General features: G+C 39.1%; 2 protein-coding genes across 2 annotated transcripts; both read left to right on the top strand.

Annotated features, from left to right (window-relative positions):
* Positions 1 to 7,602: 7,602 nt before the first annotated feature.
* Positions 7,603 to 8,025, top strand: Smp_166810 (hypothetical protein; the record flags this gene model as incomplete). The annotated part of the gene is made up of 1 exon (XM_018798878.1): positions 7,603 to 8,025. The coding sequence occupies one exon, from the start codon at positions 7,603 to 7,605 to the stop codon at positions 8,023 to 8,025; it is 423 nt and encodes a 140-aa protein (XP_018650723.1).
* A 104-nt stretch (positions 8,026 to 8,129) lies between these two features.
* Positions 8,130 to 8,411, top strand: Smp_082460 (hypothetical protein; the record flags this gene model as incomplete). The annotated part of the gene is made up of 1 exon (XM_018798877.1): positions 8,130 to 8,411. One exon carries the CDS (start codon positions 8,130 to 8,132, stop codon positions 8,409 to 8,411), a length of 282 nt encoding a protein of 93 aa, XP_018650722.1.
* Between the last annotated feature and the right edge of the window lie 4,165 nt (positions 8,412 to 12,576).

Genomic DNA, 12,576 nt, shown 5'->3' with positions numbered 1-12,576 from the left:
GTAACCAAGCAATTACAACTTGATGTTTACAGCTTTGAGGTAAGGTTTTATTATGTAAGGGCCACTGATGCTACCCGTCTGCCTAAACTAAAGTAGGTGAGGATGAAACTCAGTACCTTGACATCTGAGTTTCGCTAAGTAAACGGCCATCAAAGGTGAGTTATTTATTGCGAACAATGATAATGATATGATGAGTTTAATGTACCAAGAATTATATATTTAGCTTAGAAGCATATTAGGTGAGGGCTAGTAATACTACACGGGTGCCTGGTCAGAAGTGTGGCGGGATTTAAACTTGTGAGTAGTCGCTGAAAGAAAGGTTCTATGGTCGCCCAATACACGTGCCCATGAATCACCATGTTAACTAATAGCAGAAGCGGTATTCAAGCAATGACTTCCCTTAATATAATGTGGGAATGTTTATTGGGAATATATCAACACTGTGTCATACAGTGTAACTTGTAAGTAGACTTCAGTCAGAGTTATTAGGTGTAGGAAGGATTTGAAAGCGACCAACTTGGTCTTGTGTGCAGTTAAGGGTATGAGGGCTAGTATCACTTCCCGGCTGCCCACACCGTGGAAGGGTATTTCTTGAGGGACCTGAAAAAGAAGTTGGATTAGTGTTGGTCTTAACGACCTGGGAGCGTGACCGCAGTGCCCAAGGGACATCTGCTTGAGGCCGGTCACGCACGGCCTTTTTGTGGGGGATTTTTGAAGTGTTAGCTCCGTTCTTCAAAAGTCCTTACCGCCGGAGACGGATATCCGTGGGATAAGGCGAGGTGTGCATTTTTAGGGTCGACCTTTTCTAACCCCACCCCTCCTTGTGGGAAGGCAGCATCGCTGTCGTGCTGGTTGTCTGAAGGAAACACCTTACTGCTTTCACACCTCTGTACAGTCAGCAGTACGACTTCGCCTTCGGACCTTGGGATTGCTGCTTTTAGTCTCACCGCTCTTCAACCGACCTGTCTGGCATGGTAGGACCTTGAGGAACGATTGTTCCAGCCAGCATAGCTCGATTGGATCATCACGATAGGCAAGCCCGACCACCACGTCAAGGTAGCAGCAACGGTCGGGAAGTAGACTTCAGTATCTCGAGTTACATCTGTTGAGTTTACCTGCCATAGTTTTACAGTATGCAAGAAATTACAAGATGGAGACCAAAAGATACGTTAAAAAATAGATAGTTGCTAATGTATCAAGCTTAGCAATCAGAAATGTAGGATACTGTATTATAGAAAGTTCTAAAAATTTGGCAGCGCTGAAAACTGAAAACTAATAAAAAGACACGAAAGTCAGGAGAGATAACGACGCTAAAGAGTTTTGAAAGATAGAGGCAAACTAACAACTTTTCAGTTCCCAGAAGATCCGCCAATTTATGTATTTGGCAATAAAACACCCAAGATGTGACTGAAATTTAGAAAAAATTGTGGTATAATCACGTAAATGTCCTTAAAACATCTCACTTTAGTATCAGTTTAGTTGAGATACAACAGGAAATGAAGTTTTCCTACCAATCTACCACTGATAGAGTGGAAGATGTCAGGTTTTATGTATAGATTTGGTCTGGGGCTGCATTTAGATGAGTTTGAAAACGTTAGTTCGTCTGTTTATTAACAGCTACAGATTTCATCACTGAAAATTGTAAAGGTCGTGACATTCTATATATTGGACTCTCCACAAGGTCAATACCCAAGAAGTGTGAAGATATCAGAGATATTAGTAAGATTAACAGGTGGTTATTGACCCGAGTCAGGAATGGTTACGTTTAAAGAAGGGTGTTACTAAGCGACAAATGACAGGTAGGATTACAGCAAATATCCGTGTTTGTGTGCGATGTACTGCATTACTGAAGTAATTTAGAAATGTACAAGACATATCCTAACAATTGCTTATTCTAAAATAAATAGACTGGGTGGAATTAAGTTATAGGAACAATTTAAAATAGGGTTAGGTATTGACATCGGGAGTTAGGATTAGAGGAAATGGTAGAAAGTTATGGACAGGGTTTTTATTAAGAACTACACAAGCAAACTATAAATGGGAAATAAAGGAGACACTCTATAGGAAAATAAGGAGGAAACGAGACAGTCTGCTTTTTCGCCTGCTGAGAAGAAATAGTGAGACATTACCCATGTTGCAACGTTATCTATGGTGTAAAAATGTTCCGTAGTCATACAGATGAACCGATTCAAAGCAAAGAATCGGAGAGGCGTTATCTTAGATTACATCAATTTGTCTCGATACGTTTTCTCCATCGTTAGTCGACACACGTGCTCTATACAGTCTACTCAATTACCACTATAAAGCGACTGAAGCAGATAACTTGCATTCTTTGACGTATACATTTAGGCAATAGGATTGTCTTTATGTGGCTCTAAAATGTTTTTTTCCAGAATTACAAAACTACAGTATATAGTATATCATGCAGAATAGTTGGACCTCACACAAGTTTCATGAAACAAGTTATTTGTGCCACACTAGAAAACCATATAAATAGTATGAGCATCAAATTTAATCGCTAATGACTATTCTTACAATGTTTGAATAATGAGTATTGTCTAACACGAAGGCGTTAATTCCCCGAAGCCCGCCAAAGAATTTCTATTTTAATTATGGACAACGTTCTGTTGGACCGAATAGTGATACACTCAAACACTCAAACTCCTCTGAGTAAAATTAATAAACTGTTTGTTCTTAAGAGTATAGATCTTGATATTCATTGACGTGTTGCTGTTCTATTTTGGTGTAATTCCTTTTTGAGTTCCTCATATGCTCAGAGATAAAAATGTTGATTGATTATAAAAACAGAGATCGACGGATAACAACTACAAAAGTCTCATTCAATACTTTCGGAACCAAAGTCGGCGTTATTTGTTTGTAAGACTCAGCAAGTTTCAATACCAATACCTTTAATCAAGAAATTCAAAGTTCACATATAAAAACGAACAAAATTTTCGTAACTATGTGAGTTCTTGTACATATTCTTTTCTAAATGTAAACTATTCTATATGCCGTTTGGTAAGTAATGTTGTTGGTAATCTAATGGATTGTTGGGAATCGTGAGTGATGGGATATATTATCATCATATTCTTCGTGATCCTGGTGTTCTGTATAGGTCGAGATCACAATTCCATTTCCCTAATAAGGTTGACTTCTTACTAAGAGCATGGGTAATCTTAGTCGCCTTACCATGATTTCGTACCAGAAAAGCGATATCTTTTTTTAAATAGATGGATATATAGTAACGTAGTACTTTTTCATATATCAGTTTAGGTAACAACTGAAAACTTTTTTGCACAGTTCAAGGGTTGATCAACCTGAAATTCTAGAACGATACTTCAAGAGCGCACACATTAAATTGAATAAAAAGTGACAGCTGAGACAGACACATTTTATTTTTCCCATAGGATAATACGAGTCACCTTCTTCTGCGGCAAATGTAACTCCAGAATAACTGAGAAGTTACGGGATTGGTTCTTTGCTGCTGTTAAGCGAAAGTATGTTTCTGGATCATCGGTCATTATTACTGTAATGACGTGAAACAAGACCGATTTGTTAGTGCGGTGACGTGAACAATTTTCGTATTTTGACAATTTCCACGATTGCTTGATTAACTGTTAACTGTCACTTACTGAAACATGATGAAACAACTACATCTACACACGTTTAAAAAACGGGACTGCTAAAGAAAATTGATACTGCATCTAGCCACTAATTGAGCGATATACAAGATATTACCAAGCCCCACGTTTACTAAATTCTGTGTGAAAAAATAAATTTAGATGATTTGAGCTAGCGATTACTCACTAATCCTATGTGTGTGTATAATTTGTAAAAAATATAACTCACCCCAGGATTAATCACTTGATTCTTAAGTCAAATAGAGAGAACAATCAACGCTGAATTGACAATAACGATAGTCTAACAAGTGAGGCGATTGCGGTTCAAATCTCACATCCACAACAGACAGTAAGATTAAAATATGCGGCACGATAGTTTGGGAACTGAAGCTGGGAAGCAGAATATTGTCGATCACCACGGATGTACAATTCCAAAGATGCCTCTAAAAGTACTAAATCAATCGCATGTGTCTGTTATTCCTCGTGGAGGAGTGTGGGCCGCTCACCAACACACTCCACCAGACTCTCTCCTGAGCAATCCTTCCAGTTGCTTATCATTCTCTTCATGTCTGCTTCCAATTCCTTACGTAGCGTGTTCTTCGGCCTTCCTCTTCCAAATTTCCCTTCGAGATTCCAAGTTAGAGCTCGCCTCGTGATGTGGCTAGATAACTTCCCCACTGTATGTTCTATCCACTTCCATCTTCTTTTCCTAATTTTCTTTTCAGATGGAAGTTGGTTTCTTCTCTCCCACAGTAGGCTGTCATCCGGTTAATGGATATCGAGTATCTTGTGTAGACAATCGGCCATAAATGCCCATAACTTGTTGATGATGGTTGTGGTGGTTCTGTAGAATTATGATTAACTTCGTCATTAGTACTAATATCATAATAGACCTAGTCCTAATATTATAGATGTCATGATGTGAAAACTTGATCAATAAGACCTTACGTGGGAGTCACATCATTGTCTATTCTGATTTGTCGTATCGTAACAATCCGCGATATGTCGTTTGATGTTTGTAAATAACACATTTAGGCTAAAGATAGATAATATATATAATATGAGTTAAGACAATTTATACAGAATGACTGAATGTTCATGGCTGAGCCATGCCATCTGATTGAATTTATTTGAACTGAATATTCCCTCCCTCGTTGGCCTTCTCTCTGTGTTAAATGCTGAATATCTATTTACCGGTTATCTCATATTCAGTTTTGAGGATTATGTCGTTAGTACCAATATCACAACAGTTCTCCATGTCTCAACACTGTACCGTAGATATGTGTTGATGTTTATATTTGAAGAATTTGACTCTGATGTTACCTGACATTTGTTTTGAGCTACATATGTTGTTCAACTGTGGGAATCCCAACATTGCTTTGTCAATCCGTGCCTTTAAATCTACATCAGATCCTCGTGTTCATCGATGATGCTGTACAGATATATGAGTGTTTCTAACTCTTTCAGCGTTTCCCCGTCAAGTGTGGTTGGATTGGTGTTTTCCGTGTTTTATTTCAAAATCTTGGTTCTCTTGTGTGTGTTAAGGCCTACCTATACAGAGGCTTCTGCCGCACTGGTTATCTTGACCTGCATTTGTTGTTATGTATAGCACAGAAGGGTTAGGTCATCTACGAAGCTCGAATCTACATACATGTAGCTTTGGGGGGAATGTCGACTGATCATACCACATAGAACCAGATCGATCAGTAAAAAATTCAGAAGGTCAGTGGAAGACAACAGAACCAGAGGAGGAGCTGATATACCCTCAGGCTACGACCTGGTGGTTACCAATATGTAAATAAAGCTGAAGGAGACCTGAACAGTTTGAGAAACATCATTACAAAAGTATAATGTAGCCTTCCTCTGAGATGCTAACAAACTCAACGAGTTAGAAATATGTGTCAGCAGCGGCTTCATGCCTCACATGTTGTAATAGAACGACGAGGTTTTACTGTGTCTGTTCATCTTATAATTCTATCAGATTACACGAGAACGTGCCCACTCTCTCATGTCTTAACCCATGTCAGCGAAACATACGTTACAATAGACGTATCTTAAGATGTACGTAGGGACCTGATTTTCGTTTTCCGCCCGGTAGTTAGAAAAACGAGCTTGTAGACGATCGTTAGTTTTCTCAGGTTGATTGCCAAATTCTTTGCGAATGACAGCAAGATGCCAGATCGTTGTCATCACACCACTGATGCATAACGGTTGATTATACAGAGAGGCTTTGCTCGCCGTCAACACGTGTCTCTGCAGGAGTTTTCCGAAATCTCTGTCGTGACAAGTGTGAGATTGGGGAAACTCAAGGGCTTTACTATCCTTCCCAGAAGGTTTGTCATATGTGTTAAGGTACCAGAGGTCATTTATGTTATCTCTTTCTCACGATATGGAACAGAATTTTTTCGTGACAAGCTTCTGTGAAGAGTTTCGGACTATTCGCTGTTATAATGAATGTTAAGAAGACGAGTGAAAGCGTTACAGAGCTGATATGCATGATGCTATTACAAGTTAACCTTACTTGGTAAATGGGATCAAAATCAAAGACACAGTGACACAATAGGCTATTCTAATCCGTTGTCCCTGGCACCGCCAAGTAGATCAAGAAGTTTTAATGAGGCGTAGAGAACGTAATTTTCAGGCACCCCAGGAAATACCAGGTCACTAAGCATGCAAATCAAGCTTATTTATACAGTGATAGAAACGCCCTTGGCAGAACCACAAAATAGCATCTAAAAAAGTGTGCCAATCAAGGACAGTCGAGGAATTCTGAGTGGGGAATTTAAGCTGTAGGTCAACTAAACTTTTTATGGCGCGAAAACACAAAATTCAAGACTTCAAAATAGAATTACAAAATTAGAACCTTTTTCAAGACAGTTCTGGGGAATTAAGGTCTACAAGAAGAGATCTGTAATTTCTCTTTGCATCGTGTCGGGATTTCCTTCGACAAGACTAACGTGTGTTCTGTGGATTCCGGTGATCTGCAGAACCTATTCAGTAGATGCTGCTAGTTATTATTATTATTCACAAACACCTTATGGGTACATAAGTGCTGTGAAGGAACCATTTCGGGTTTCTTCAAAATTGCAAAAATACACAATTTTCAATAATGTTAGCATTACATTTGCCATGTTTGAGAAAGGAAGGAAAAATAAAATATTAATAATAGAATAGTAATAATAGTAATAACTATAGTAATAATAAATCAGGTTCTGCGTAATTGGCAAGAATTTTGAATTGATTTTGAAGGAGTAAAGGAAGAAACTGAGGAAATAGAAATAAAGGAGTCGCGGAATACGCAAATATCTTAACGCAGAACAAGAATAAACAACTATGTATATATAGCAAAAACGAGTATTAAAAACAAAATAAAACAAAATAAATTAATAAGTAAATAACTTATTATTGCGGTAAGATATGACCTTAGAATAAGCGTTTGCGCATGTACAGTCATACTTTTGGGTGATGATATGGCGGTCTCAATTAAGTGCAAAAGATAATCAATATGTATGAGGTGTATATGTAACAGCTCAGGTTGGTTGGTTAAGAGTTGACCCCAAACAACCAAGCATATGCTAAAACAGTATTGTTCAAGTATTCATTCACTTCCTTACTTTTTGTAAGCGTTATATTCCCTATTATCTTATATTGAATGTTGAGAGCCTTTGCTTGTCTGAACAGATAATCCCACGCTCCACTGTGACTGCGCGAAGATCGAAATAAAGACCTATTCACTACTTCTCTAGTTTCTTCTATCAATAGTACGAGGGTTACCTTAAGGCACGAAAGTGGTGAGCCCTTTTTGAACACAAATTTAACCTCATTTCTGTTATTAATTTTTTTTTACTTAATCGTAAAAGTAGACCTGATTATCCGTAAACTAAGTTGAGTATATAACTAGTTTATTCCGTATTATCTTAAGTTATTCGTGTTATAGTAACCATTTTTCGTGCTAACTTCATTGCTATTTGTCACATACCTCATGTCAGACTCAATAGAAACCCATAATCTGGAGGATTTGTCACCAGTGGAGATAGACACTGTTATGACTACGAAATCCCGACTTCCAGAATTTGATCGTAGCGATCCTGAGTTGTGGTTTGCTCAACTAGAGCATTATTTCATGAGACACAATATCAAATCTGAAGGGATTCGCTATAGAGACTTGTGTTCTATCCTTCCTCCTTCAGTCGCCAAAGAAGTCCGTGACTTGATTTTAGATCCACCATCACCACAACCATACACCATCTTAAGACGAGAGATAATGAACCGTTTATCATTATCAGATAGTCAAGGAATCCAAAGACTTTTTCAAGGTGAAACACTAGGTGATCAGTCGCCGTCACAGTTTTTGCGTCACCTCCAAGTGTTAATGGGTGATAACACAGTGGGTGAAGAGTCCTAAAACAAGGGTGGATACAAGCTCTCCCATGCTACGTCCAACACTGTTTGGATGCACAAGATCCTGAAACCTCATTATCTCATTTAGCGCGTATAGCCGATAGAATAATGGAGAGAGGTCCTCCAACTGGACCAGGCACAATAAATCACACACAAAAAGTAGAATCAGCAAAAGACCCCGTCATAGAAGGACTCATTGCGAGTGTTAAGAGTCTCACTGAGGCTGTCACCAGAATGCAAATGGGTCATAGAAACAGGAGCAGGTCACTACAACGACCACGATCCAAGTCACAAAACAGGTCACAAATGTCCAGACAACCTGGGCAGTTTTGTTGGTACCACTGGAAGTTTGGTGTCAACTCAACCAAGTGCATGCAACCATGCGCCTGACCTAAGCATAATTCTAAGACAGCGGGAAACGAGTAACCCCTCCCCAGGTCGCGACGACTGAGGAGGGGCGCCTAAACAGTAGCTTGTTTTATGTTAGAGACAGAAACTCTGGCTTGAATTTCTTGGTGGATACTGGCGCTGCTCTTAGCATCACCCCTCAAAATAAAACTGAGATTAGTCGAGAAACATCATCAATTACACTTCAAGCTGCAAATAAAACTAAAATTGCGACATTTGGGCAGAAAAACTTAACCCTAGATTTGGGGTTCAGGAGGCAATTCCCTTGGGTTTTCACGGTAGCCGACTTAGATCTGGCAATACTGGGGATGGACTTTCTAGAGAGATACGAATTTCTAGTTGACACCAAGAGACGGCGATTAACACTAAAAGAAACTTCGTATTACACAAAAGGCAAAGAAAGTCACATCAGCTCTCTTAACTTGATTCAAACTCCTCCAGTAACAACAGCGAAATTCCAAGATATACTCGCAGAATTTCCAAACTTAACTAAACCAAACCCACAGCCTTCTAAAGACAAACTAAAAGTAAGTCACACTATCAAAACCGAAGGTGCACCGGTTTTTGCAAAACCCAGGAGACTAGCACCAGATAAGCTCAAAATCGCTAGGGCCGAGTTTGATCATATGCTACAACTGGGTATTATCCGTCCCTCTGATAGTCAATGGGCATCCCCTTTGCATATGGTCCCAAAGAAGAATGAAGGTGACTGGCGACCGTGCGGGGATTACAGAGCCCTCAACCGTCAAACCGTACCAGATAGGTACCCAATACCGCATATCCAAGATTTCACAAACGGTTTACAGGGTATGAACATATTCACTAAAATTGACTTAGTCAGGGCATATCACAATATCCCAGTGGCGGATGAAGATATCCCCAAGACAGCTATTACAACACCCTTTGGCTTATTCGAGTTTGTACGCATGCCATTCGGCCTGAGAAATGCGACACAGACATTTCAAAGATTCATAGACAATCTACTTCGAGATATGCCATTTGCGCAGGGGTATATAGACGACTTGTTAATTGCCAGCCCCGATTTGCAATCACACAAACAGCATGTAAAAACAGTGTTAAAAAGACTGGATGAACATGGAATAAACATACATCAAAGTAAGTGTGTTTTCGGTGTTCAAACTTTAGAATTTCTCGGTCACACAATAAGCCCAGAAGGGATTAAACCGATCAAAAAAGAAGTAGACACCATTAAACAATACCCCATACCTAGTTCTCTAACACAACTGAGAAGTTTTCTAGGTCTAATTAACTTTTATCGCAGATTCATACCAGGTTGTGCACAATTAATGCAACCTTTGACAGATTCACTAAAAGGAAAACCAAAAGAATTCAAACTGTCTTCTGACGCTGTCGAAGCTATTAAACAGCTTAAAGATAAATTAGCTCAAGCAACTACGTTGATGTATCCGAATTCTCTTTCCCCACTTGCTTTGATGGTGGATGCTTCAGATAAAGCAGTAGGCGTTACCCTTAACCAACTGGTTAAAAACGCCTGGAACCCAATTGCTTTCTTCTCAAAAAGACTCGCTCCAGCAGAGACAAGGTATTCTACCTTCGGGCGAGAACTTCTTGCAATCTACCTAACCATTAAACACTTCCGACACATGTTAGAAGGCAGGGAATTTATAGTCTTTACGGATCACAAACCACTAACGAATGCACTAAAAGCGAGAGCTGATAAATACTCACCTCGGGAAGTCCGACACCTTGACTATATATCACAGTTCACAAGCGATATCCGACATGTCAAAGGTCAGGACAATCAGGCGGCAGATGCTTTATCTAGGCTAGAAATAAACGTGCTACAGCAGTCTACAGTAAACTTCAAGACGTTGAGAAACGAACAGGAGCAGGATTTAGAATTGCAAAACCTGCTTAAAACAAACAATTCAAGTCTTAATTTAAAACAGTTCCCATCACCTGTCGATGGTATTCTAATCTACTGTGACACGACCAAGGCAATGCCGCGACCTTTCGTTCCCAAAAGTATGCGAAAGTTGATATATAATAACTTTCATTCTTTGTCTCATCCTGGCGCAAAAGCTTCAACAAAACTAATCAATGCCAGATATATATGGCCGAATTTACAGAAGGATGTACACAAATGGGTTAGAGAGTGTTCAGCATGTCAACAATCAAAGATAAATCGTCACACAAATTCACCCATAGGTGTTTTCTCGCAACCAGATGCACGTTTTGCCCATGTGCATATCGACTTGGTAGGTTCTTTACCACGTTCAAACGGTTTTAATTATCTTTTTACATGCATAGATCGATTTACCAGATTCCCTATAGCCATCCCGATAACGGACATCACAGCGGAAACAGTAGCCAAAGTTTTCATGCAGAACTGGGTAACCATTTTTGGTACACCCATAACAATAACGACGGATAGAGGAGCGCAATTCGAATCCGAGTTATTTAATAACTTGGCTAAACTTCTAGGCTCCAATAGGATACGCTGCACTGCATATCATCCTCAGGCTAATGGAATGGTAGAACGTTTTCACCGTCAGCTAAAAACCGCCCTTATATCTCACTCAAACCCCAATCAGTGGACAGAATTCCTACCGTTAGTTATGTTGGGAATACGAACATCTGTCAAAACTGACGCACAGTGTTCAGCTGCGGAACTGGTTTTCGGAACAACTCTGAGACTACCAGGTGAATTTATTAACCCTAATACTAACAGTCAAAAACTTAATTTAGAAAATTATGTAGATCAACTACGGGACCACATGTCTAAACTTAAGCCGATTAATACTCGTGAACAATCGCGCGCCGTATATATACCTAAAGACCTAAGCAATTGCACGCACGTCTGGATAAGATGTGACAAAATAAAAGCACCACTCAGTCCTCCATTTGAAGGTCCTTTCAAAGTCGTCTCAAGAAAATCTAAATATTTCGTGATAGAAAAACATGGAAACATCGACACAGTAAGTATTGATAGGCTAAAGCCGGCTTATCTAGATCATGAACCACCATACGTGTTGTTAGATCGTTTAACTGACAAACCCATTACGGAATCGAAATGTAAAGATGATAAATCTTTACAAATGACTAAAACGGTTCGCTGGGCACATCCGATTAGTCAGTCAAGGATGTTGACAGTTTCGGCTGCAGGATAAATCTAACCACGTAGCTAATCAGACCCTGCATCTACTTAAAAATAATTTTTTTTCCTCATTCAGCCTCACAACTCCCCAGACATTTTACCTTTGATATATAAGTGTTATGTTAAATATATTTTTTAAATACTGGACACATAAGCTAGGTATTCCGAAACGATGGCTGATGATTTTAATCAAACTCATACAACTAACACTGGCAAATACAACGAATTCAAAAAGCAACCCAGGCGAGTTTTATAATTTCTTTTTCTGGTTAATTAACTATGTTGGTTGTACTTCTTATATATCTGTATACATTTTTCTAAAGTATTATTATTAATACAAACAAAGAACTTGTACTGTTCCAATATGGCACTTTGACATATCAATCCGTCCTCTTGTTATCTTTCTCTCATATCTGAGCAACTTATGGCCAACAAACGTCGTATTGAAGGGGGTTTTGGTGAACAAAAACACAGGCCCCACGCACTCGAACCTCTGCCCTCCTGAATGCTGGACCGTGTGCCTAGCCATTAGACCACATCAAACCACGAGGGAATGACTGTAATTTTTCCTTTTATCGACTAATCATTCATAATACTAATGAGTAATAGGACTTACACACTTTTGAGGTGCAAACCAATTCGTTACTTGGATGAATTGACGAAATATTGCTTCAATATATCATGCATACCTAAATCAAACCAGAAAAGGGTATTTGACACAACTGTACTTGATCCGCATACTCCACACAACTTTTTTTTCTTCTTAACCGTATATTCGTTTCCGTTTTGTGGATTACTCTGATGCACCCTTGGTTACGCACCTAGTTGTAAAAGGCGGTCATCACTGGCTCAAGGTCATGCATTTGATCGATTTTGTTAAAGAGTCCAACTTCTAGCAAGTTCACCCTTTTACATATATGCATTACAAAAGAGTATTTTTTGTTGTTTTCATGGTTCTTCGTGCACAAGATATCTACACTATGTTTATTTCCTTCCAGAATACCAATC

Source organism: Schistosoma mansoni, chromosome 3 (genome assembly GCF_000237925.1).
Source record: "Schistosoma mansoni strain Puerto Rico chromosome 3, complete genome".
NCBI classification, from domain to species: Eukaryota; Metazoa; Platyhelminthes; class Trematoda; order Strigeidida; family Schistosomatidae; genus Schistosoma; species Schistosoma mansoni.
Note: the sequence above shows the minus strand (reverse complement) of the source record. Positions and strands in the feature narration are given on the sequence as shown.